This window comes from Perognathus longimembris, chromosome 16, assembly GCF_023159225.1.
Source record: "Perognathus longimembris pacificus isolate PPM17 chromosome 16, ASM2315922v1, whole genome shotgun sequence".
Lineage (NCBI taxonomy): Eukaryota > Metazoa > Chordata > Mammalia > Rodentia > Heteromyidae > Perognathus > Perognathus longimembris.
In genome coordinates, this window is record NC_063176.1 from 56,784,538 (window position 1) to 56,808,576 (window position 24,039).

At 65.5% G+C, this 24,039-nt stretch overlaps 1 protein-coding gene across 1 annotated transcript; it reads right to left on the bottom strand.

Moving 5' to 3' along the window:
* Positions 1-1,373: 1,373 nt before the first annotated feature.
* Positions 1,374-24,039, bottom strand: Acox3 (acyl-CoA oxidase 3, pristanoyl). The gene is given in 19 exon segments (XM_048364454.1): positions 1,374-1,474; positions 1,477-1,561; positions 2,584-2,670; positions 3,640-3,707; positions 4,921-5,095; positions 5,982-6,097; positions 7,759-7,872; positions 7,985-8,107; positions 10,674-10,794; positions 12,720-12,842; positions 14,017-14,202; positions 15,204-15,300; positions 17,121-17,209; positions 17,738-17,881; positions 18,099-18,188; positions 18,466-18,540; positions 19,394-19,627; positions 19,943-20,137; positions 23,865-24,039. Coding segments are annotated over 18 exon segments (2,133 nt in total). The 5' UTR covers positions 20,120-20,137; positions 23,865-24,039; the 3' UTR covers positions 1,374-1,445.

Sequence of the window (24,039 nt, forward strand, 5' to 3'; positions counted from 1 at the left end):
TCCACAGACGCCGCCGGAGGCAGATAAGGCTTTGTTTGCCCCAACAGATAGCAGACGTGTGAGCAGGGAAGCGGCGGCCAGAGGGGCAGCGGAGCAGCGAAGCGCAGAGCCAGACCCGGCGAGGCGAGGTTCGCGCACGGAGCCCCGCGCAGCCCGGCCTCACCGCCCAGCCCGACGCGGGCCCCCGGGCGGTTCACCCGAGAAGCGCTGAGTGCAAATGAAGCCATGTGGATAGTTAGGAAGACTTTCCAAGCTGGCCCTCCAAGGTCTGAAGTGCAAACGACTTGATTCACCACTGATAAACGTGGATCTACGTCTAAAGTTTAAGTGCTGCGATTTTAAGTGAAAAAGAGAAGCCCGGATACACTTAGAAGCGGATGATAAATTAAGGACGAATTTGCACTATGTATGTCAAGCCTCTGTGTCTTCACAGTCACCTTTGGTTTGGTTGGGTTGGGTTTTGTTGTGGCTGGTGGTGGGGCCTGACCTCGGGTCCCCGGAGTCCCGCACCCCCTCGCTCCAGCTTTTGGCTGGTTTATGGCGGTGGGAGTCTTGAGGATCTGTCGGTGAGGGCAGGCTTTAAACCGTGACCCTCAGATCTCGGACTCCTGCGTGGCCCGGTCACAGCGAGGTGAGATTATCGCCAGCGTCGGGTCCCGTCCCGTCCCGTCCCGTCCCGCCTCCCGCCAGAGGAGCAGCGGGGCCCGGGCTCTGGTCGCGGCTCCCACGGCCCCCCCCCCCCCCCACCCCCCGCGCCAGCGACTCTCAACACAGCGCGTGGCGGGCTCCTGGGCTCCCGGGACGGTGTCCACCCAGCCTCGGTGGGGGCAGGGCTCTGCCGGGACTCGGCCCCGCGGCCGTCCCCCTCCCCGCGGAGCGCCCGGCAGGCCGCAGCCAGCCACCCCGGACCGCCACGCCCCAGACACCGGCGAGGTGGTGTCCCCAGAGCGGCGGCACCCGCCGCACACCGCAGTGCGTACACGTGGGGGGTGCGGGAAACAGCGAAGACGAGGGCGGCCCTCTCTAGAAACTTCCAGCTCCCCGACGGAAGCAAGGAAATGCTTTGTTCCCTCGGACACATCCGCCTGTCGCCCGGGTGGGGGCGGGGCCGAGGCGCGGCGCGGGGGAGGGAGGGCCCCTCAAAGGAAAGCCGCAGGCCAGGTGACAGTGTGCGTTCATTCTACCGCCGTGGGGGAGATACACCCCCCCCCCGCAGCCCCCCAAGCCCCGCGGGACGGACAGGCGCCACCAGGGCCGGCGCCCTCGTCACGCGGCGGTCACGGGTTTCCGGCAGCGCCCTGGTCACGCGGCGGTCACGGGTTCCGGCAGCGCCCTGGTCACGCGGCAGTCACAGGTTCTGACGGGACCCCCGCTGTCCGGCCCCGGCGTGGGGACCGGCGTGGGGACCGGTGGCAGGGTCCCCTCTGCGGCCGCCGGGGCGGCGTCTACAGCTTGGCCTTGAGGCTGCCCACCTCGGCTTGCTGGTGAACGCGGGCCACCACGCCGCCCGCTCCAGCACCTGGCTCTCCTGCAGGACGCCGCTCCACAGGTTCTTGTAGAGCTGCGGGGAGAAGCCGAGGGCCGGGGGCGGCGAGCGAGGACTGAGAGGCCGCCCGCCACGCCCGCCACGCCCGCCACGCCCGCGGGCCACAGGACCTCTCCACTGTCAAGCCTGAGACTCCACGACTTCAGCTCCACGCGTCAGCCCTTCCTTCGTGGAAGGCAACTGGGGAACGCAACTAGGAAGTGCGGTCGAGTCGCACAGATAAGAACGCGCCCTTCCCCGCTGGCGCCCCACAGCCGCACCGCTGCATCCCAGACTCCCCGGGCCACACTGCTCCTGGTCTGAGGCCTGTCCCCCGCCCCGCCCCGCCCCGTGGACAGGAAGTGATGCAGGAAGGGGCGGGGCGGGGCCCCCGGTTCCGTCCAGCCCCAGGTCCTCCGCAGGAGTCACGAGTGACCTCTTCTCCCAGGTTCACAGCCGTAGCCCTCATGCCCCCGCCCCTCAGGAAGGGCCAACGCCCCTGGGCAGCCAGGTGCTGGCGGGTGCGTGGGAGAGAAGGGCCCCATAGGGAGACGCCTCCGACATGCCAAGTGGCAGGAGACCCGTGAGCCCCCCCCCCCCAAAACAGCCGAGGCAGCGGCAGGTGCGAGGCTCGGCGCCTTCCAATGGGGGGGGGACGGGGGACGGGCGCTGTGCCGGAGTCAGAGGGCGTGGGGAACCCAGAACTAGCAGGGCTCCGTGGGTGCAGAAGCCAGGGTCCCCACTGTGCTTCAGGCATGGGGATGCTGGGGGAGGGTCGCGCAGGGGAGGGGCGTGGCCTGGGGAGCCACGGGGGGGGGGGCCACACGGGGGGGCGGGGGGGCAGAGAGGCCCATGGCAAGGACGGATGGGGGTGGGGGGGTGGCTGGGACAGGCGTGAAGATTCCCAGGGCAGAGGGCCAGGGCGGGGTGGCCACGGCTGGCTGTCATGTGAGAGGTTCTAGAACCAGCCGGGGAGGGGGGGTTGAGGGGGGCTGGGCCGGTGGGACTCCTTCCCCAGGCGCCCCGGCTCCCTCCTGCCCCCCCGCCCCCCCGCTCACCTCGCCGTCGGCTCTGCCGATGGGGGAGCCCAGCACAAAATCAGGAGGGGCGATCACGTCCACCAGTGCCACGGCGTCGTCTTTCAGCTGTCGGGAAGCAGAGCCGCCGGCTGGGCCAGGCCCGTGGTCGCCATGGCGGCCGCGGAGCCACGGCTCCCGCAGGGCCAGCTGGTGGCCGAGGCCTGTTCACCACGCCTCCCGGGTCCCACGGCGCCGCCGGCGGAGCGTGGGCGTGGCACCGTCCTCAACGCTGTCCCCGGAGGCCTGGCCCCCCACCCCGCCAGCAAGGCAAGGATGCCCTGAGCTCCAACTCCACGGAGCGGTTTTCAAGACTCCCCGACCTCAACCCTAGGACGCAATCCCTTGATGAGACGCCCCGGACCTTTCTCTTCTCCCTCTTTCTGTCTCGCTTAGGCGGGTGCTGTACCGCCCGAGCCACGCCCGCAGTCCTCTTCTGCTTCAGTTCTACTTCCAATAGTCTGGTGATTCTGTCTGGGACCGTGATCCTCGCGTCACTACCTCTTGTGTAGCCGGGACTACACTGCCCAACCACCACACCCGGCTTACTGCTGAGATGGGGGTCTTGCTAACTTTCTGCTTGGTGGGCCCTCGAACCCTGACCCTCCTGGTCCCCGCCTCCCGGGGGGTTAGGGTGACAGGCAGGAGCTGCCACACTCGGCCCACACGCGTCCTTCAAGTGCAAAAATGCCTTCTGTCCAGTTCACTAATAACCTCAAATACCCTCGGGAGACCCCAGGCCGCGGGGACCTGCATTTCTGCCCCCCCCCCCCAGGCCGCGGGGACCCTGCATTTCTGCCCCCCCCCAGGCCCGCGTGGACCTGCATTTCTGCCCCCCCAGGCCGCATGGACCTGCATTTCTGCCCCCCCCAGGCCGCGGGGACCTGCATTTTCTGCCCCCCCAGGCCGCGTGGACCTGCATTTTCTGCCCCCCCAGGCCGCGTGGACCTGCATTTCTGCCCCCCCCAGGCTACGTGGACCTGCATTTCTGCCCCCCCCCCCCCCCGCGGAGAGCCAGGGGCGGCGGAGACGGCTCACCTGGGCACACAGGTGCAGCACGGCGTCCTCCAGCAGCTTCCCGGCCTGCTCGCTGGAGAAGTATCCCCCTGGAAGCACGCTGGTCTCAGGCGCCCGGCCAGGCCCTCCCCCAACGACCCCCCCAGGGCCCATGGTGGGTGGGCACCAAGCCCCGCCCACTGGGGACCCTCCAGCGGTGAGGCCGTCTGCAGCCCTCCTCCACCCGCGGTGGGGGAGAGGGCGGGGCCCTAGCCCTGTGGGGTGGGGGACCACATAGGTCCTGATGCCACCAGGGGCCAGAGTGGAGACTTGTCCCCCTCACCCCCCTCCCTGCCTTGAGTGTGTAAGAGTGACTGCGTGCCCTTGCCCTAGGGATCACTTTCAGGGAGGCTACTGCCCGCCCCCCTCCTGCCGCCCCCCTGCTCTCCGCCCTCTCCTGCCCACCCCCCTCCTCCCCTGCCCCCCTCCTCCCCGCGCCCAGGCGCCCTCAGGCTCCCTCTGGCCGCTGTGCCCCGTGGGGTGGCAGCTGGTCCTTGGGGGGGCGGGGGCTCTCACTCCCTAATGGGGGTCTACACACGGCGCTCCAAGCGGGCGGGCGGTGCCAGCAAGTCAGAGACTGCCAGAGCCAGGCACGCGCGCTCACGCCCGGAGGCCCAGCTACTCGGGAAGCTAAGCCCCGAGGACAGAGGTTCAAAGCCGGCCTCGGGGGTGAAGCCCATGAGTTCTTATGTCCAATTGACCCACGAAAAGTTGGAAGTAGAGCTGTGGACGTCTCGTGGGGTTGAGTGCTAGCCTTGAGCAAGGAGGGGCAGGGACGGCGCCCAGGCCGGAGATCAAGCCCCAGAATCCGCACGCACACGCACGCACGCACACGCACACAGGCGCACACACACACACACGGAGGGAGGGGGAGGGCCAGGTCTGAGAAGGCCCCTCAAGAGGTGGGCAACACCGGCCTGCCCCGCTCCCCGGACCCCATCCTGGCCGTCCGGTTTCCCGGCGGGCATCTGTGGTGGGGCCTCCTCACAGGGCCGGGCGCAAAGCCGCCTGCGCGACGGGCCCCAGGGGGCTGGACTCGGCACCGTGGACCCAGCCCGCAAGAGGGGACCTTCCAGAAGCCTCCGCCTGCCCGCCCGAGGCCTGGCGTGGCCGAGAGCCCGCAGGCCGGGCGGGGGGCATGGCTAAGAGCCCGCAGGCGGGGGGGGGGGGGGGGGGGGGGGGGCGTGGCCGAGAGCCCGCAGGCCGGGCAGGGGGCGTGGCCGAGAGCCCGCAGGCCGGGCGGGGGGCGGGGCGGGGCCTCACCTCGGTAGAGCAGGGCCTGGTGCTGGCTCAGGGACCACAGGGCATAGAGCGCGCTGAGCCGGCCCAGCACGGCCCGCAGGGCGGGCGGCACGCCGGGGCCGTGCGCGTGCGCGTGGAACCGCTGCGCCACCGTGAGCTCCATGAAGGCCAGGCCCAGGGGCCGGCAGTGGTACACCTTCAAGACAGAACCGCGCGCTGGGGGCCGGCGGGGAGGGCGGCCGCCCCAGCCAGGCCGGCCTAGAACCAGTCTACGGCTAGACTCTTCTGGCCTCTGGGGCCCCGGGGATCCGCGCGATTCCTTCTCTCTCAGCCGTACATCCCCCGGGGTTTACGCGAGCCCCGAGGTGCCCCCTCGGGTCCTCCGCCCCGACACCCTGGGCCTGGGGAGCCCCTTGGGCTCCTGAGCCCGGCAGCAGCGGGGCGAGGGGCCTGGGCCTCCGCAGGCCCCAGGCAGTGGTGGCCAGGGTCCCCAGGGGCAGCTCCTTCCCGAGAGACCGCCAGGACGAGGGACGGCAGGGGCTGCCGGCTCCCAGCCTCTCCTCCAGGACACACCCAGCCCTGCCCGGCCCGTCACCGGCTACCCGCGGCCCCACCGAGGCCTCTGAGGGCGGGGGACACCGGAAAGCAGGGCGCAGCGTGGTGCGCGAGGGTGCGCTGGCCCGGTAGACGTCCGTCACCGGTGTGGCAGGCCACCGCCCCACCCCCAACCACCGCAGCGGGGAGCACCTGCCCAGGAACGGGACCCCGGGCCTCCTCCACCACCGCCCCACCCCAACCACCGCAGCGGGGAGCACCTGCCCAGGAACGGGACCCCGGGCCTCCTCCACCACCCCCCCACCCCAACCACCACAGCGGGGAGCACCTGCCAGGAACGGCCCAGCGGGCAGGTGCCGGCGCCCATGCTCCAGAGCAGTAAATGAGGTGCCAAGCAGTCGCCAATGCCACCAAGCGGGGAGTGCCAGGCTGGGGCCGCCACTGCCAGGACATTAGCCTTCCCGGGTACAACCCCTGAGGGACCAGGGCAGGCAGCGAAGAAAAGGCAGCAGGGGTGGGACACACACCTGGCTGTTGTTTCTGGCCTCGAAGTCACTGCTGGCCGATCTTCTCTCCTGACTCAGCTTCTGCTGACTCTCCTGGAGCAGGTAGGACACCAACCACTGGTACGCCGAGAGGGCAGCTGCGAGGAGGGACGGGGCACTTAGCGCATGCGCTTAACCCGGGCGGGCGCCGGGCCGGCTCATGGCGGGGGAATGGAGTCGCTGCGGGGAGCTGTCTGAGGCCCCTGCCGGCGGTGAGTGAGCAGGGCAGGCGTGGCATTTCCGGGCTCGGCCTCCAGGCTGCCCTGGTTCCTCGAGGCTCAGGTCACGGAGCTATCCAGAGCCGCAGCCTCATTCACACGCGTGACGTGTTCCTGCCTCGGCAGCCCAGGCTAGACCCCAGCCCAGCAATAGTGTCCGCATGCGAGAGCAGGGCACCTGGGTCCCGGCCACCCACCCACCCACCAGATTGCTGTGGGCCGCTGGCTGGTGCCAAAACCTGGGCTCCTGGTGGAACAGAGGGGAAAGAGGCTGTAGATAAGGCAGGCCAGGCCAGGTGCCACAGGGATTGGAGCTGGGGGTCACAGAGGTGGAGGGGGTGCCCTCTGCCGCAGCCCCCGTCCCTGTCCAGGTGCCACGCCTGGGGGGCCCCCCACATCCCTGTCACTACATGAGCTGATTTCCCACGGTGGTGCCCATCCACCGAGGGCACGGGACACAGGGCACGGACGGGGAGCGGGGGACACAGGGCACGGACGGGGAGCGGGGGACACAGGGCACGGATGGGGAGCGGGGGCTGGAACAGCTACCAGATGCCAACATCCCGGCCCTGCAGGACCGGTAGGCTATGGGAGAAGGAAGGAGTCTCTGATTGGCTGCAGGGAGGAGTACAGAGGCCCCGATTGGCTGTGGGGAGGAGGACTGAGCCCGGTTGGCTATGGGGAAGAGGACCAAGCCCCTGATTGGCTGCACGGAGGGGCGGAGCCCCGCATTGGCAGCCGTTCCCGGTGCAGAGCTGCCAGCGGGGAGGTGGGGTCTGGCCAGGGGATCTGGCCATCTCCTGCATCACAGCCTGACCCCTGAGAAGCCACAGCACAGCCGGCTCTGTCCCAGCTGCTCTAGCAGCTGACCCTCAGGGCCCCACTGAGACGCTAACTGAAAGCCAGACAGCACCGTGTCAGAGACGCCAAGCCGCTGGTCCCCAGTGACACAGCAACCAGGAAGGAGTGGGCGCAGTGCCCTCCCGCCTTGAACAGGTGTGGAGAGATCAGGTGGCTCCAAGACAAACGTCCAGAGTATAGCAAGAGATAGAAGAGAAGACCAAGGAGGAGGCCTCGTGAGCAGGAGACAGCCGGGGGTGAGGGCAGGGAAGGAGCTGGGCCGGGCCACGCCTTAAACTTGGACTTCTCTCAATTAAGAGAGATAAAGCTGGCTATCTTTGCTGCGATTTGTTGGGGTTTTTAAAATCTTCCCGCAGGGGTTTGAACTCAGCAACCGGAGCCGTGCTCCCCGCCCTTTGGCCTTGGGCACGCCCCCTCCCGCCTCTCTGCTCCGTGTGGCTGGAAGCACGCACACTCGGCCGTACCCAGCTTGTTTGCCGAGACGGGGGGTCTCACGAACTTTCACCACGGGCTTGCCCTCCACCCGGAGCCAGGGCCTGGCTGAAAACCGTGGACTAGCGGACGGAGGGGCGTCTGCTGTCCTGCCGGCCCAGTGCGGTAGCCCGTCTGAGGCTCAGATGGAAGATGAGCGAGCGAGGGGACCCCGCATCCCGCCCCCCACCGGGGGGGAGGGGATGTACCTGCAGGCTCCAGCCAGTGGGACACGCGCGAGCCCGTGAACGTCCGGCCCAGCAGGCTGGGGGAGGCCTCCAGGAAGTCCACCGTCCGCAGAGGGCTCTTGAAGCGAGCTCCATCTAGGACACACGCCCCCGTCACTTTGAAGAAAGACGCGGCCCCCGACCCAGAAGGCCAGCCCCGCGGGGACGCGGGGGCAGCCCGGGGCGGGCGGGGCGGGGCGGGGCCTACCCGGGGCCGGGCGCTCCAGGAAGCCCAGCAGGTAGTTGCTGGTCTGCTGCAGCAGCACGTTGTTGTCCCCCTCGTAGGTGCAGTTCGGGTCGTTGTCGTTCCTGAGCTCACCCAGCCGGTTCACTGCGGGAAGGCCACGCGTCGGGGAGAGGCCAGCCGGCTCCTCCCGGGCAGGCCCTCCCTCCTCTTCCCACCGGGAACCCAGTGGGCTCCCGGGAGGGCCGAGCTGACACCCACAGGGCCCTACCATCCTCCTGGCCTCACCCACACAGGCACCTGGGAGAGCTCCAGGTGTGGAGACCACGGGGAGGGGGGGCAGGCCTCCGGGGAGGTGGGGGCCGCCCTTCTCCCTCCCCGTGTGCGTGTGGGTGTGCACACGTGGGTGTCAGTCCTGGGGCTTGAACTCAGGCACTGTCCCTGACCTTTTTCACTCAAGTCTAGCACTCTACTGCTTGAGCCATGGCTCCCCCTCTGGCTTTTTGGTGGGTAACCGGAGAGGAGAGTCTAATGAAGTTTTCCGTGCAGGCTGGTTTCAAGCCGCGATCCGAACGCGTGAGCTATGGCACCCGTCTGGGTTTCTTTTAGTAAGAAACCTGGAACCTCTGAAGGCAGCAGCTCTCTTCCTTCTCCCATCTCCCCAGGTCCTGCAAGGCTGATTTCCTGGCCCTCCCCTGGGCCCCCGCCCCGAGAGGAAGTGTTCCTGCCTGTGTGGGGGGGGGAGGGAGGAAGCTCACACTCAAGCTCACACACTGTGTGTCAGCCAAGAGCCTGCAAGTCCCCTCCCCTCCCCACTCCGCTTCCTGGCTGCAGGTAAGCGCTCCTGGGCACAAGAGATAGGAGAGATGGGGGGGAAATCTGCAATTGATCTTTTTTTTTTTCTGTGCTAGTATTGGGGCTTGAACTCAGAATCTCATATTCTTGCTTGGGTTTTGGCTCAAGGCGCACACATTTGAGCCACAACTCCACTTGCGGCTTTTTTGGCGACTCGCTGGAGATGAGAGCCTCATGGACTTCCCTGCCCAGGCTGACCTGGAACCTCAACCCTCAGGTCTCAGCCTCCTGAGCAGCCCCCGCGCCTGGGCCACAGCGGATCTGCTAAACAGACGCGGGCCTCTGCACGTGGCCCTGTTGGCCACGGCTGACCTCTGTCCTCCTGGTGCTGGCCCGATGTCTGCAAGTCATGAAGAGTGAGTCAGGTGTTTCTGTTGTCTGCAAGAGTCAAGTTCCCAGTTCCACTGGAAACTGTCCTGAAGCCAAGCAACGTGTTTCTAAGAGTTACGGTAACAAACACAAGATGACGAAGAACATTACTCACGAGTGCAGCAGTGGCCCTCACTGGACACTATGTTGAAAATGAACTACACAACTGTGGCCAGGGATGGGAGGCAAAAACTGGGAGAGAGCGAGGGAAGGGGCGACGGCATGCGTCACCTGACTACGTACCTGTAACCCCTCTGAGTGTCACCATTATATTAGCAATGAACACTTAAAAATAATTAAAAAAGAACACGACTCGGGGGACAGAACACGCAAACAACTTCTGTACAGCCACCATGGCCGGCGGACCCGGCTCGAGGGCAGAGGGGCCGGGCGGGGGGTCCCCCGGGCAGGCGCAGGCCAGGCTGGAACAGGAGGACGGGGAATGCACCCAGCTCCAGCGGAGCCACGGGCGCTCCCGCAGGCCCCCGGGTGCGCTCGCCTCTCGGAGCGAGCACGCCTGGGGGAGCCGGGTCTCGGTGATCACTGAAGGCCGGCACAGAGGGAGTTCTGCAGAGGAGCTGCAAGGCGTGGTGAGAATCATCAGCAGCTCATGGACGTCTAGAGAGGGGGGAGGCGGGGCGGGAATTCCGGCGTGTGAGGAGAAGGCCGGCTGCAGTGGGTGTCCCGCGGGACGCCCGTGTGGAACTGGAGCCCACGGCTCCGCCCAGCCACCACGTGAGAAAGCAAGCCGGGGCCGAGCTCCGGCCTCGGCTCCGGCCCGTCCGCACGCAGCCACGACAGACGCCATCAGCGATGGCCAAGCTGCTGTTTCAGAATTTCTATCAGAACCAGACTTGGGCCCAGGCGCTGGTGGCTGGCGCCGGCAGTCCTAGCTACTCAAGAGGTTGAGGTCTGAGGGTCACGGTTCGAAGCCAGCCTGGACAGGAAAGCCCCTGAGACTATCACCTCGAACTAAACACCAGAAGAGCCGGTAGCAGAGATGTGGCTCGGGGGGCAGAGCGCTAGCCTTGAGCGAAAAAGAGCCGAGGGCCGGCGCCCACACCCCGAGTTCAAGCCCCACTAACAGCACAGGGCTGACCTTCTACCAAGTCAATAACCAGAGCACCCCACGGGAGATAAACCGACACCTGCTTGCTGCTCCCGTTCCTACTGGGCCTGTGTGTGTGTGTGTGTTTCTCTTCTCGTCCTCATCACCCCAAGTTTTAGCCCAGGAATCGCAGGCCTCAGAAGGAGACTGGATCTGGCTGGGGCAGGGGCTGGCCGGCTTGCTCTGCACCGGGCCGGAAGGTAAACATTCGGGGCTCCACAGACAAGCCGGGGGGCTCGGCCCCGCACCGCGGCTGCCCCGGGAAGCCGCCCAAGCAGACCTCACTTACAAAAGCAGCCGGGGGGCAGGGCAGGGCCCCGGGCCTAACACCCCACGGCAGCGCCGGGGCCCGGAGAGGACCACGGCGTCCCGCAGACCTACTGGCTAGGTAGCCGTGTCCACCGCAGGCCTCCCGGCACTCCTGGATGCCCCGCTGCGCCGTCCACGAGGCCAGGGGCTTGCCGGCCGACGCCAGCGCGTGGATCTCGCGGCCCAGCTCCGCCTGTGGGGGCAACGAGAGCACGTGAAGACACGCGGGGGCCGCAGGACAGGCCCCAGGGCCAGAGCCCGCGTCAAGGGGGGCCGCGCCCCCGGGCTGAGCCAAGACACCCTCATTACATAAGGAGTCACGTTTTAACCACAAGAGAGAGGTGTTCATCTGAGAATGGAAAGGGGGGGCTGTCCCCCCTCACAGTGGCAACCACGAACGGACTGCTCGGGAGGCCAAGGCCCGAGGGTCCGGGCTGGAAGCCAGCCCGGGCAGAAAAGGCCTGTGAGACCCTCCCCCCAACTGGCCAGCCAAAAGCCAGACGCGGGGTGCGGCTCCAGGGGTGGAGTGGGAAAAGCCAGGGGCAGCACGCAGAACCCAGGTGACAAAACCCAAGCTGGGTGCTGGTGCCTCACAACTGTGATCCTAGCTACTCGGAAGCTGGTAGGAGGGGGGGAAGCGTGGGTAACGGGGAGGAGTGTGGGGTGGGCGGAGGGGAGGGGTGTGGGGTGGGTGGAGAGGTGTGGGGTGTGGGGTGGGTGGAGGGGTGTGGGGTGGATGGAGGGGAGGGGTGTGGGGTGGGTGAAGGGGAGGGGTGTGGGGTGGGTAATAGGGAGGGGTGTGGGGTGGGTGGAGGGGTGTGGGGTGGATGGAGGGGAGGGGTGTGGGGTGGGTGGAGGGGTGTGGGGTGGATGGAGGGGAGGGGTGTGGGGTGGGTGAAGGGGAGGGGTGTGGGGTGGATGGAGGGGAGGGGTGTGGGGTGGATGGAGGGGAGGGGTGTGGGGTGGGTGAAGGGGAGGGGTGTGGCATGGATAACAGGTAATAGGAGGAAACTGCAGGTTTTCTGTTCCCCTCACACCAAGCCCACTTGGGGAGCACAGAGCATAAGCCTGACGCCCAGAAGCAGGGGCCGGGCCAGCAAGCCCGGGTGTGTGCATGGGTGTGTGCATGGGTGTGTGCATGGGCACGGGCGTGGACATGGGTGTGGGCATGGGTGTGAGCATCTCCTACATCTACACGGCCTTCTCCCTGACATGCAACATGGCGATTTAGGAGGACCGGCATGCACAGCTGCTGAACAGAACGCTTCCTGCCACAGCATTTTCAATGGAAAACAAAGGGGCTACCTCCGGGTCCTCTTGGGTCTGGCGGGGTCACCCCAGAAGGAATACCAGCACCTCCCCTCTGCCAGCGAGGTAGCGCCCAGGCCGGCCAGCCGGGGAAATGCACTGAGCCCCCAGTCCCGCTTGGCCTCTGCCTGGCTCCTCGGGGCGGGGCGGGCGCCCTCCGGTCGCGTGCACACACCCGGTCTCAGCTCTGGCTGACTACGCAGGCGTCCAGGGGTGCTGTGCGTAACACAATCTGCGTATCGCGAATCTGCCCGCATGGGCTCTCACTGCTACCCCCCCCAGGCGTCGGCGAGCGGGAGACGGGACTCTCACTGCTACCCCCCCAGGCGTCGGCGAGCGGGAGACGGGACTCTCACTGCTACCCCCCCCCCCCCCCCGGCGTCGGCGAGCGGGAGACGGGAGACGGAAAGGAAAGCCGGCCGTCGGGAGGAGCGCGGCAGCTTCTCCCCCAGCGCTGACCTCGGGGACTCTGCGTGCCCGGGGCTTGCGCGGGTCCCGGGCTGCGGCCACGGACCAGAGCGGAGCGGGCCTTTGTTCCGTCGTTTAGGGAGAGACCAAGAACCCTGAGAGCCCGAGGGGCTGCTAGCGCAGACTGTGCAAAACCGCAGTGTTTCACAGGACGACCACGGCTGACCTCACAGGCCAGGACCTGGGGGGATCAGCACAAGGCCCAACCCCAGCCCCACATGGGGGGGGGGCGGGAATGTGGGGAGACTTGGCTCCCAGGCCCTCCGCGGCCCCTGGGGAACGGCACAGACCCCCTCCCCTGTGGGCTGCCCCAGAGCCCCACCAGCGCCCGGAAGGGCTCACCTGCGTGTGGCCGTGGTTCCCCTCCAGCAGGGCCTGCTGGAGCTCGAACATGTGCAAGAAAAGCAATTTGGAGAAGTGGTCCAGGGCGTAGGCGGCCGCCAGGTAGGGAAGTAAACGCCATTGCTGGAGGGAGCGAGACATCCGGGGTCCTGAGGGGCCGCCCATCCCCCACCCCTCCCAGCCGCCCCATCCCCACCCCCACCCCTCCCAGCCGCTCCATCCCAGGTCGGGGTGGGCCCAGAAGCTCCTTGGAAGGCAGACCTATCTCTAGCACCAGCCTGGGACAGGCCGCATCCCTGCTAAACGGGCATCTGGATGGGGGGGGGGCTGTGGAGGGAGGGAGGCCCAAGAGGAACCAGCGGCGCCCCCTGCAGTCCGAAGCGTGTCAGACAGGAGCGCGGGCGGGGCACTGGGCCGAGGGCACACCGCCAGCCCCGCTCGGCGGCCTGGCCATGCCTGGCACCCGGAGCCTTCCGTAGACTGTGCCCGTGGAGGCCACGGGATCAGCCTGAGCGGCACGAGGACACCGGGACATGAGCCAGACGCTGCGCCCCCTTCCTTAGCAGAACAGCATCACAGTCAAGGGAAAAGGTGAACCCCCACAAGGAAACTCCCCCAGACTTCCACGAAGCTGTGCGTGTGCGTGGAGCTCGGGGCCGGGCTGGGCACCGGGGCTGGGCAGGCGGGGCCCGTCTGATCAAGGCCCCAGCGCTGCCCCCTGCAGGACACAGCGGGCGGGAGGCACCTCCCTGCGAGGGCCATGACCGCCCTCCGTACCTTTTGGGGTGTCACCTAGACGCCCAGCCCCGAGAGTGTGAGGGTGGGTGCCCCTTCTGCCGTTCCAGAAGCCGCCAGGCTGTGCTCTGCTCTGGGCATTGCACGGGGCTGGGAGCAGGCAGCCAGGGACGGCACTGTGACCCCTACCACTAGCCCCCCCTGACCCCCACCTCCCGGCCCCCCACTTAGGCCACTTGTGGATACTTTATTTCCATTTTGTGATCGTCTATGAAGGCTCCTGTCAAACTGACAAGCCTGGTGCTTCGGCCTCCCGAGCGCGGCAATCACACCCGGGGCTCGCCCCCTGGCTACTGACTCCTTCCCATTAAAAACCAGCGCCCGGGGGGCCGTGCCACCTGCCAGGCTGCACTCCCGTCCTCCATCTTGTCTCCTGTCTTAAAAGCGTCGACTGACACCGTCGTCCCGTTCCCCCCCACACACACACCCCAGGTACCAAAGGGCACCTAAACAGAGGAGGGGTGCAAATGGAGAGAGCAGGAAGTGGCTCCCAGGGCCGCACCTGCAGCTGATACTCGAGCACCGGCACCTCCTCCTCCTCCTCCGAGGGCCCAAACTGGCACCGAGTGGCGGAGAAGCGAAGCGCGATGCACACGGCCAGCTTCAGGTTGGTGACAGACATGCCGATGATGGAGATGCGGCCCCAGGACAGGCCGCCCAGGGAGGCGCCGAAGCGCTGCCGGCCGTCCTAGGAAGCAGAGCGGTGTGGGACCCGGGCCGCAGAGAGGGTGAGCCGCGGCACGCTGACCCGGGCCCACCCAGCGCCCGGAGCTCCGGGTCCTGCGGGCCAAGCTACGGCTGCCACCGGTGCATTGTGGGTAGAGGGGACACCCCCGAGTTCTTTCATTCTCCGGGGCCTTCCTCCAAACCGCCGTGACACTTGTGCGGTGGTCTCCCAAAGCACCGCCTGCCTACGCGCGTGGACCCCCCGCGTGTGGAGACGGCGCGCGTTTAGCTGACGTGGCAGGTGCGCAGGCGTTCGGGGTCACACGCCGCGCGGCCGCCTCAGCACGCAGGCAGACGCGGGCACCACGTTCAGCCTCCCCGCGGGGTGGGAAGCGGAGGTCACCGGCTCTGTGTTCAGAGCGTGCCCGAGAAACACGCGGGGACGTGACTTCCATTCCGCTGCACCGGGTGTTAACATTCCGGACGCTCTCTCTAATCCTGGGTCTCGGGACCCTCGGTCTCCCCCCTTTGGGACCCACACTGGCCCCTGGAGGGCCTGGGCAGTCTTCCTTTCCCCAACCGTCCTCCAGGGGGCATCCTCTGCCACCCTCTGTACTCTTTCCCCCTGGGGTAGCGTGTAGGTGACTAAGTCACCTCACTGCGTGCTGGCGTCTCTGTGCCAGGCGGAGGGCGTGAGGGTCCTGGCGGGGACCTCCAGGGAGACGCCCACCCATCTCCACCTCAGCCGAGCAGGGGTGCTGAAGGCTGGACTCCAGGGAGCCCGGGGGTCCCCGCATCTGTGTGCGGTTACCAGGGCATGCTCCCAGGATGCTCCGGGAGACAGCCCGGGGCGGGAGGGGCGGTCAGGAGTGTGTGGACAGGGTCAGCGCAGCGTCTATAGCCTGGTCACCCCCGAGCCACACCACTGTGACCAAGTCCCCCCTCCCTGGACCCAAACAAGAGGGGGCTCCAGGGTCACGACGCTCCTCACAAGCCTGCACGCCCCCACAGGGTCGCCCCTACCTTAAACGGAGTGACGTAGGTGCCGTCGGGGGCCACGTCCCCGGTCCGGTTCAGGAGGTTCTGGCGAGGAATTCGAACCTTGTGGAACAGGGCGAATCTGTGGAGAAGGGCTTCCGTTGCTGTCATCAGCTGGGCGGGTCCTTCGTCCCGGTCCTCACCCACCCTGCCCCGTGCTGGGAACCTGGGAACCGGGGCGGGCTGCTCGGCCCACGCCCAGCGCCAGGGCCCAGCACGCAGGCCGCGCTGGTGATACCAGCCTCGCCGGAGCTCCAGGCTAGCACGGGACAGGTGGATTCTTTTGTATCCCCAAAGCTGTCCCTGAAGGTCCAACAGGACCGATGGATGTGCCAATCTCCCCACGGGGGCTAGGGGCTCCGGAGGGCAGGTGCGGGCGTGTGGCCTGGAACCTGCGTGCACGCTCCACTTAGGGCCTCCTGCCGCAAGTTCTAGTGGCTTCCTGTGCCGCTGTGACACGTGACAGCCCCACGTGACAGCGGGCAGGCTGGGCCTCCCCCTCAGGAGGGCCCTTGAGGCCCACACGCCCGGCCTCCAGCAGCACCGAGAGGATCCAGCTGAAGCCACGACTTGAACAGACCTTTGGCATCTGGGACTTGGTGCATTTGGCTCCGTGAGTCCCTGTGATCTGTGGCAGCCCCTGAGTTTGGATTCTCCGATGTGACAGAAGTTAGCCTAGGTATTGCTTTCTTTTCACCATAAATGTCATAAAAATTGTTCGTTTTTAAATATGAACTTAATGCAGCCTCTAAAATTGGGTGACTTGAGCAGATACGCCGAACGCCTGGCGCCCTCTGCTGGCGGGCCCGGGCTGCCGGAGGGGGAGGAGGGAGGTGGCAGGGGCTGGCCTGCAGTACTGGCCACGGGTGGACAAGGGAGGACCAGCCCTGAAGCACTGGCCACAGGCAGGCGAGGGAGGTCGCAGTATCAGCCAGAGATGGAGGACGGAGGCCCCACCCCGCGGGCCTGGCCATCTCCAGTAGCTCCTCCCAGGCCCTGGTCTCCTGCGGCCGAGCCTTGAGAAACGCATCTTACATGGGACAGGGTCGCTTCAGACAAAGGGAGCGATTTGGGGGGAACCGTGGGCAGGGTTTTCCCGCAATGTGCCCCAGGATGAGGATACCCGCCCGCTGTGGGCCCACTGAGCCCTTTATAAACGGGCTGGCGCTGGCATTCTGGTGAGCTCCGGCCCCTCGCTTTCTTATCAAGCTGCCGCTAAGGAGTCCGTGGCTCCCAGTGCGCACCCACCCTCTGCAGAGAGAGGGGCAGATGGGAGGCGGTTCCCTGAGGAGAGGCCCGGAGCAGGCGGTGGCCCGGCTGCTCCCTGGGAGGTGCCATCTCCTCCTGGAGGCCTGGGGCATGGGCCAGGGCGGCCGCGAGTGCCCTCCGGGCCCCGGGAGCTTTACTGGGGCACCGTGGGTAGAGGGAACAGTGCTCCTGAGACACGCCTCCCAACAGAAGGCTCGGGACGCCCTGCTGTGGCCTCTTCCGTGGTCACAGAGGTCAGGCCCCGTGGGGCCAGCCTTTCCAGGAGAGGGTCCTGGACCCCCGGGCATGGAAACAGCCAGGAAGACCGCTTAGCTGCCCCATGGGACACAGGAGGGCCCCGGCATCAGCAGCCCATCACCGCACCACTGGATAGATGAGAAAACCACAGAGCAGAGCAGAGAAGAGCCATGCCATCAGTTGCTAAGGCCATCACTAATGACCTGGGCTCGAACACCGGCCGCCTCAGCCGGGACATCCAGTCCTCTAGCTAATGACCTGGGCTGGAACACCCAGAGCCTGGGGCAGCAGGGCACCGCGGTCCCCCCGGGTGACACATGGGAGGCCCCAGCCTCAGGAGTAGTTCTCGAGGGCCCGGACGGACAGCGGTGACCTCCGGGCCCGCGTGACACTGACCCGTTGTCCAGACCGTTCTGCCCGATCTTCCTCCCGATGTCGCCCACCATCACGCCGGGCATGGGCAGCAGGGTCTTCGGGTCCCGGATCTGCGCAGAGCCACAGGGAGCCGCTCAGGATGGTGGGAATGACAACGGACAGGTCAGAAGGGCCCCAGGGCTGGGCCCGGGGCTGAGGGCGGCACCAGGTCCCCCTGGCACGGCGCGTCCATTTCCCGGCCCACGCAGGACCCGAGCACGGCTCCCGTCCAAGTCCTGCGGGTCCCAACACCTCACGGGGCCATTCAGGCCTCCAAGGCCCTTCGCCACTCCGGGTCACGGCACCCGCAGAGGGGCGGCGCCCCGTACCTTCCTGAGGTGATGGGCCTGGGGAACTCGCTTCCTCCCCCTCTCCCATCCCCGTCTCTCCCTCCCCCCACGGGCCGTGGACGGGAAGCAGTGGGCACGGTGTGCAGTGCCGGGGGCACGGGCTGGCACTGCGGTGACGGGGTGTCATGGCGGGCCCGGCCTCACGCACTCCGGTGACACGGGCTGCGTACGCGGCCCCCCGGTCCACTCCAGGCACACGGCCGGGTGTCTCAGAGCCCCGCCCCCCTCGCGGCCCCCACGCGGTCACACCTGCACCAGGAAGGAGTGCAGCCCGTGGCACTGGCCCCCCGGTGTGTGCAGCTGGGCAAACACCACGGCGTGGGTCGCTGTCTTGCCCATGTTGCCAACCCAAAACTTGGCAGCTTCAAAATCGGGACAATGGATGATGAACTCCTGTGTGGGAGGGGAGGGGAGGGGAGGGGAGGGGAAGGTGAGCCTCCCTCCTCCCTCCCCCTTACCCCTCCCCCAGTCCACCCCGCTGAGCTGGCAGAGGCACTGGCTCCCCGCTGTCTGTGAGGGGACCGGTCTGCACAGGCACCTCACGAGCACCCCCCTCCCCCCACAATGCACCTGCGCTGAGCCAGGGCCCGGCGGGCAGGGGGCCCCCTACCTCCGTGGCAGGGTCGTAGTGAGCCGTCGTGCGGATGGCCTTGGTGTTGCTCCCGTGGCTCAGTTCCGTCAGCGCGAAACAGCCAAAAATCTGCACGTACAACGTGAGGGGGGGGGGCGGCGGCGTCCCCTCGGGCTCCCGGGACGCCAGGTCCGCCCTCGCGGGACGGCGCCCCACCTCCACCGGGTGACCCCACCAGCCCGGGGGCTGAGCCACGTGATGGCCCGGGAGCAAACAGGCCGAGGCCTGGACAGGGAGCGCAGGAACGGATTTGCCAAGGTAACCCCAGAAAAACGGGGGCCTCCCCTGGGCAGTCTGCCCCGTCCGTTCTCCCTGACTATGACCTTGACCATGACCTCGACCTTACCTCCATGTTGTAGATCTTCGCCAAGTATTCTAGATGTCTTTCAGAACCTGAGCTCATAATTGTTGACCCAAACACCTGCAACGTAACATCAGCTCAGGATCGGACGCGTGCGGGGCGGACGGCTGCTGCGCTGGGCCTCAGGGCCGACCGCAGGCCGCCCTCCCTGTAAGGGACTGGACACTGCATGGCATTGGCCCTGCGGCCGCCCTCCCTGTAAGGGACTGGACACTGCATGGCATTGGCCCTGCGGCCGCCCTCCCTGTAAGGGACTGGACACTGCATGGCATTGGCCCTGCGGCCGCCCTCCCTGTAAGGGACTGGACACTGCATGGCATTGGCCCTGCGGCCGCCCTCCCTGTAAGGGACTGGACACTGCATGGCATTGGCCCTGCGGCCGCCCTCCCTGTAAGGGACTCGACACTGCATGGCATTGGCCCTGCGGCCGCCCTCCCTGTAAGGGACTCGACACTGCATGGCACTGCATTTCATGTAAGAACCCGCGTCAGGCTGGGCTCCGCAACTCAGGCCCGTAACTTCAACTACTCAGGAGCAGAGACTGGGAAGATGAGCAGATGGCAGTTCAAGGCCAGCTTAGGCCAAACGTGCACGAGACCTTGTCTCAACCAACAGCTGGGAGTGGGGACGTGTGCCTGTCATCCCAGCAAACACAAAGAAGATGATGACGGCCCAGGCAGGGCCAGGCGAAAACGAGAGGCCCTATCTGAGAGCTAACCGACGCAAAAAGGACCGGAGGAGTGGCTCAAATGCAAGAGCGCCCAAATCGCCAGCGTGAGGCTCAGAGTTCAAAGCCCACTGGCACCAGAAACAGACTAGCTGCACGTGTGCCAATCGGCACCACCGGCCGACAGGACTTCTCCGCAGAGGTGGCATCTCTTCCCATGGGAACACGGGCCTCGGGGACACTCACCAGCATGTGGAGGACCCACTTGTTGGCCAGCGACCAGTCGTACATGCCCAGGCACTGGATGGCCGCGGGGATCCTCAGCGGCTTCTGGAACAGGTCGTCCAGGCTGCAGAAGCCGTACTCGAGGACCCGCTTGCAGCGGAGGAAGTTCAGCTCCCGGTACCTCTCCAGGGGCAGCTCGGTGGCCGGGGAGCGGGCGAAGAGAGGGTCATTCTCCAGAGCCGAGAAGATGGTTCTCTGAAAGCGAGGGAGACGGGGACGTCTGACCTGGAGGCCAACTCGGAGAAAGCCACCCGGTCTCCCCCACACCACAGCTGCCTGGGGACGCAGCCGGAGGGGAAGAACGTCGCCCCCCCCCCCATTGAAAGAGGGGCTCAAGTTTCAGGAAGGGTGGGTGGTGTGTCCACCCTGACGTCTTGGGTACCCCGTGATGGACGCTGGGGGCGAATGATCAAGGCCCACACCGCCCGGTTCCACAGCCTCTTGCAAAGCAGAGCAGCCCCAGGGAGGAGCGCAGGACTTGACGCCGGGCCGCAGGCCGCAAGGCCTCACCTTGAAGCGGAGGATGTCCTCGCCCTCCCAGAAGAGCAGCAGCTCCCGGCTGCAGAAGGAGGCCCGCGCTCGGTACGCGCTGAGGGGCCCGCGGGGCAGGGCAGGCCACGAGACGTCATTCCCTCCTTCAGACCGGGACAGGGCATCGCCACCACCTTCTGGCCTGGGTGCCATCATCGGTCACCTGACGTCAACCTGCATGCAGAACACAGCTGAAGCCCCGTGTGCCGCCCCGAGGGCTGAGGCCGGAGAGGAGCGGGCAGAGCCCACCCCGAGGGCCGAGGCCGGAGAGGAGCGGGCAGAGCCCACCCCAAGGGCTGAGGCCAGAGAGGAGTGGGCAGAGCCCGCTGAGGGCTGAGGCCGGAGAGGAGCAGGCAGAGCCCGCCGCAGGCTGCGAGGCAGCTCGCGTGCTCTGAAGTCAGCCTGGGCAGAAAAGCCTGTGAGACGCTTATTGCCATTTAACCAGCCAAAGGCCGGGGCAGAGCTGCGGCTCAAGTGACAGAGCGCTAGTCCTGGCTGAAAACGGCAAGCAAGAGCAGGAGACCCTGAGTTCAAGCACCAGCATGCGCACACATACACACACACACACACGCACGCATGCACACTGTCCTACAGCCAACACGGAGAAGGCCGTGGCAAACCAGCAGTGACAAACCCCAGTGGCCGGGCGTGCTGGGCTCCATGTCCTGCCCATAGCCACGCCTGAGGGCACTGCGGCCTCTGAAACACAGAATGTTCAGTTCCCCAAGGTTCACCAAGCCCAGCGCCCGAGGAGCTGCCTCCTGGAAGCCAACCAAAGCTGGCCATGCCTTCCATCACACAGGCCTGTGCATAGCCGGGGGGGGGGGGGGGGGCATGCGCCTTTGGCCCCGGGCCTCGGTCCTGTTCTGGCACACCAACCTCCCACTGACCGCAGGCACTGTGGACTACGGAGCTCTGGAGCTGTTCTGCACAGCTGGAGTCCTCTGCCCAGAGTTTCTGCCACTCAAGGCGCGATGGGAGGGGAATGGAGTGTGGGCCCCGGGGAACTCCGAAACTCTGAGGTGACTGCTGAAATAGTTTCGGGTCACACTCTGTGTGGGAGTCACCGTGTGGGTGATGGTTCTGTGTATGAGAAGGGCCACGGGGGTGTAGCATGCCTGAGCGCCTGCCTGAGGTGCCAGGGAGCCGGCCCTCTGCCAGTGGGACCCTACACAGCCCTCTTGACCAAAGAGCACCAAGCACCCAGTCCCCGCCAAAACCTGGAGCCCTGGAGGCCCAGCCAGCCTTCCTGACATGGCTGTGACAGAGCAGAGTCATATTGGAGACCAGAAAGCAATGCGGACCTCCACGCAGCTTGGCAGAATCAGCCGGAGCACGGAGAAAAGCATACACAACTAAACTAGCAAGGGAGGGAACGTGCTAGAAAAGAAGAACCAGAGAAACCAGGGAAACAGACCCAGGCGTCTATCTAGATGGCCTCCAGGAAAAAGAAAGACAACATAGATTCCTGGTGGGGAGTCCAAGGGGAGCTGTCCAAATGATTATAAAGAAATGGGAATGTTCCAGGGGCCCTGTGAGCCACAGGCTGCCAATATCTAAAGTATTTCAACACAGAGGCCAGATTCGTAGAGACACAACCCACCAAAATGGTCTACACAAAGCAGAAAAATCAAAGTAGAACTATGGTGACTCAAGGCATTAGGCAGCCATGGACAAGCTCCTCATAAAGGAAAAGAGTTCAACCGGGAGTTCCACTAACTCATAATTTAAGAACACCAGCAGGATCACACATTAAATCCTAGCTACTCAGGAGGCTGAGATCAGAGGACCGGTTCAAAAAGACTCTATCTCCAGCACAAAGCCAGGCTTGAGGGCATGGTTCAAGTGGTAGAGGGCCAGCTGTGATCAAGCAAGCTGAGCAAGAACAGAACACTGACTTTGTCCTTGTATCGGCACAGAAGGAAGGGAGGGAGGGAGGGAGGGAGGGAGGAAAAAACTACCTATCTCATGCAAAAACAGGAGTGAAGAGCATGCTTTCCCTCACTCTTCGGGCCAGGGTAACCTTGACCCCAAACCAGCAAAGGTACCACAGGAAAGCCACATGATACAGATGGTAGAGATGTGAAAATCCTCAGTGAATTCAGGAACACTTACATACACACACACACACACACACACACACACACACGAAAAGCCTGTGAAGTAGGGGAGAAATGTGTCTGTAAGTTTGTTATCTCTGGAATGTGTTAGAACAAGAGAAGCTAACCCCACACAGATGAGTTCCTGGAAGCCCCAATTCCAGGCTCTCAGGACCAAGTCAGCATAAGGAGGACAACCTCTCTGTTTTCATGCACATACCAACATAAAAAGTTCGCCCACAAGGCTGGGAATGTGGCTTGGCGGTAGAGTGATTGCCTAGCATGCATGAAGCCCTAGGTTCGATTCCTCAGCACCACATATATAGAAAAGGCCAGAAGTGGTGCTGTGGCTCAAGAGGCAGAGTGCTAGCCTTGAGCAAAAAGAAGCCAGGGACAGTGTTCAGGCCCTGAGTTCAAGCCCCAAGACTGGCAACAACAACAAAAAAAAGTTCACCAATTATTTTTAAAGCTTGTCTTTATGCTCTGTCTAGCCTGGATTGCAATCTTCACATTTATAATTCCCAGTGAGCTGCAGTGACAGTACAGCCCACTTGTTGGTTAGGATGGAGTCTGGTTAATTATTTGCCCAGACTAGCAATAATGATATCGATTCTCCTGATAACCACTTCCCGAGAAGCTACGATTACAAGTGTGTCAGTGTGCTTGGCCATCGGTTGCTTTTTGACAAGGATGCAGAGGTCATTCAAGGAGAAAGAATACTTTTCAACAACTGGTGTTGGGGCATGTGAACATCCATTTGTGAAAGGATGAGGTTCAAGTTCACAGGCACAAAGACAAATTAACTCACAGTGGTCCACAGATGTAAACAGAGAGATAAAATGCAAGAGTCCCGCTTTCCAATCTCTGCTCAGCAAGACCTTGGATGTGGCATCAAGAGCACAAACAAGAATATGTAAACAAACTTATTATGCCATCAAAAGTGAAACCTTTAGCTTCAAAGGAACGAAAGGATTTTCTCAAAATCCCAGGACTGTCAGTAGCGGGTGGGTGGGGGGCTTACCAGGGTTAGTTAGGGCAGTGAGGCACAACTGCAATAAAGCCTTGAAAAACCCGACAAGCAAGACCGCGGGGTGCAAGTCTTGAGTCAACTGTTCGGGACTAGTTGGGTGAGCTCACTAAGTATTTTCCCCACCTGCTGTCCCACACCGTGAGCCCCATGACACCGCCCTGGCTGCTGCGTGGGCTGCTGCAAGCGGTGGCAAACCGCGGGAGACCATCCCTGGAATGCAAGTGGTGGCCGTGGCTGTCTTGTGGGGTCGACGGCGACCCCCGCGCAGCCGGAGTTTGGTCTGGGCTCCCGCAGACGGGCCCCAGTCGGGATGGAGTCCCGGGCGCTGCGCTGCAGGAAGCAGCACTGCACGCTGCCTCGCCCGTCCCCTCGGTTTTCCTCCTCGCACGGGGACCTGCGGGCAGGGTCGTCCCCGGCCGGCCGTGCTCCACGCCCGCTTCTCGCGCCCGCCCCGGGGAAAACTTCCTTCCGATTTGGCAAACCTGTGGTGAAAACGCGCCGATCCGACCTGCGGCTGAACCCACCCGGGCCTGGCCTGGGCTCTCCCCCGCGGGTCTGGTCACCTCGGGTGGGGACGGCCGCCGGCGACCCCGGGGACCAGGGGTCCAAACCCGCCGCCAGCCGGGCGGCCCCGGCTCCCGAAGCCCCAGGCCGGGCGCGGCGCCTTCACCCTGGCCCCGAGCCCCCGCGTCCCCGCGCCCGGGCACCTCCGGCTCCGCCCCAGCCGGGCACCTGCGTCCCGGCCCCGGCCCCGGCCCCCGGCCGCGCTCACCCGCGCTCCACCTCCGACCTCCGAGGCCCGCTCCCCACGGTCCCGCGCCGGCGTCTGGGAAGCTGCGGTCCCGGGGGCCGGACGAGACCTGCAGCGTCGGCCCCGCCCACCGGGGGCGTGGCCCGTGCCGCTCCTGACGTCGTCGCTCCGCACGGGCCCCGCCCTCGGGCCCAGC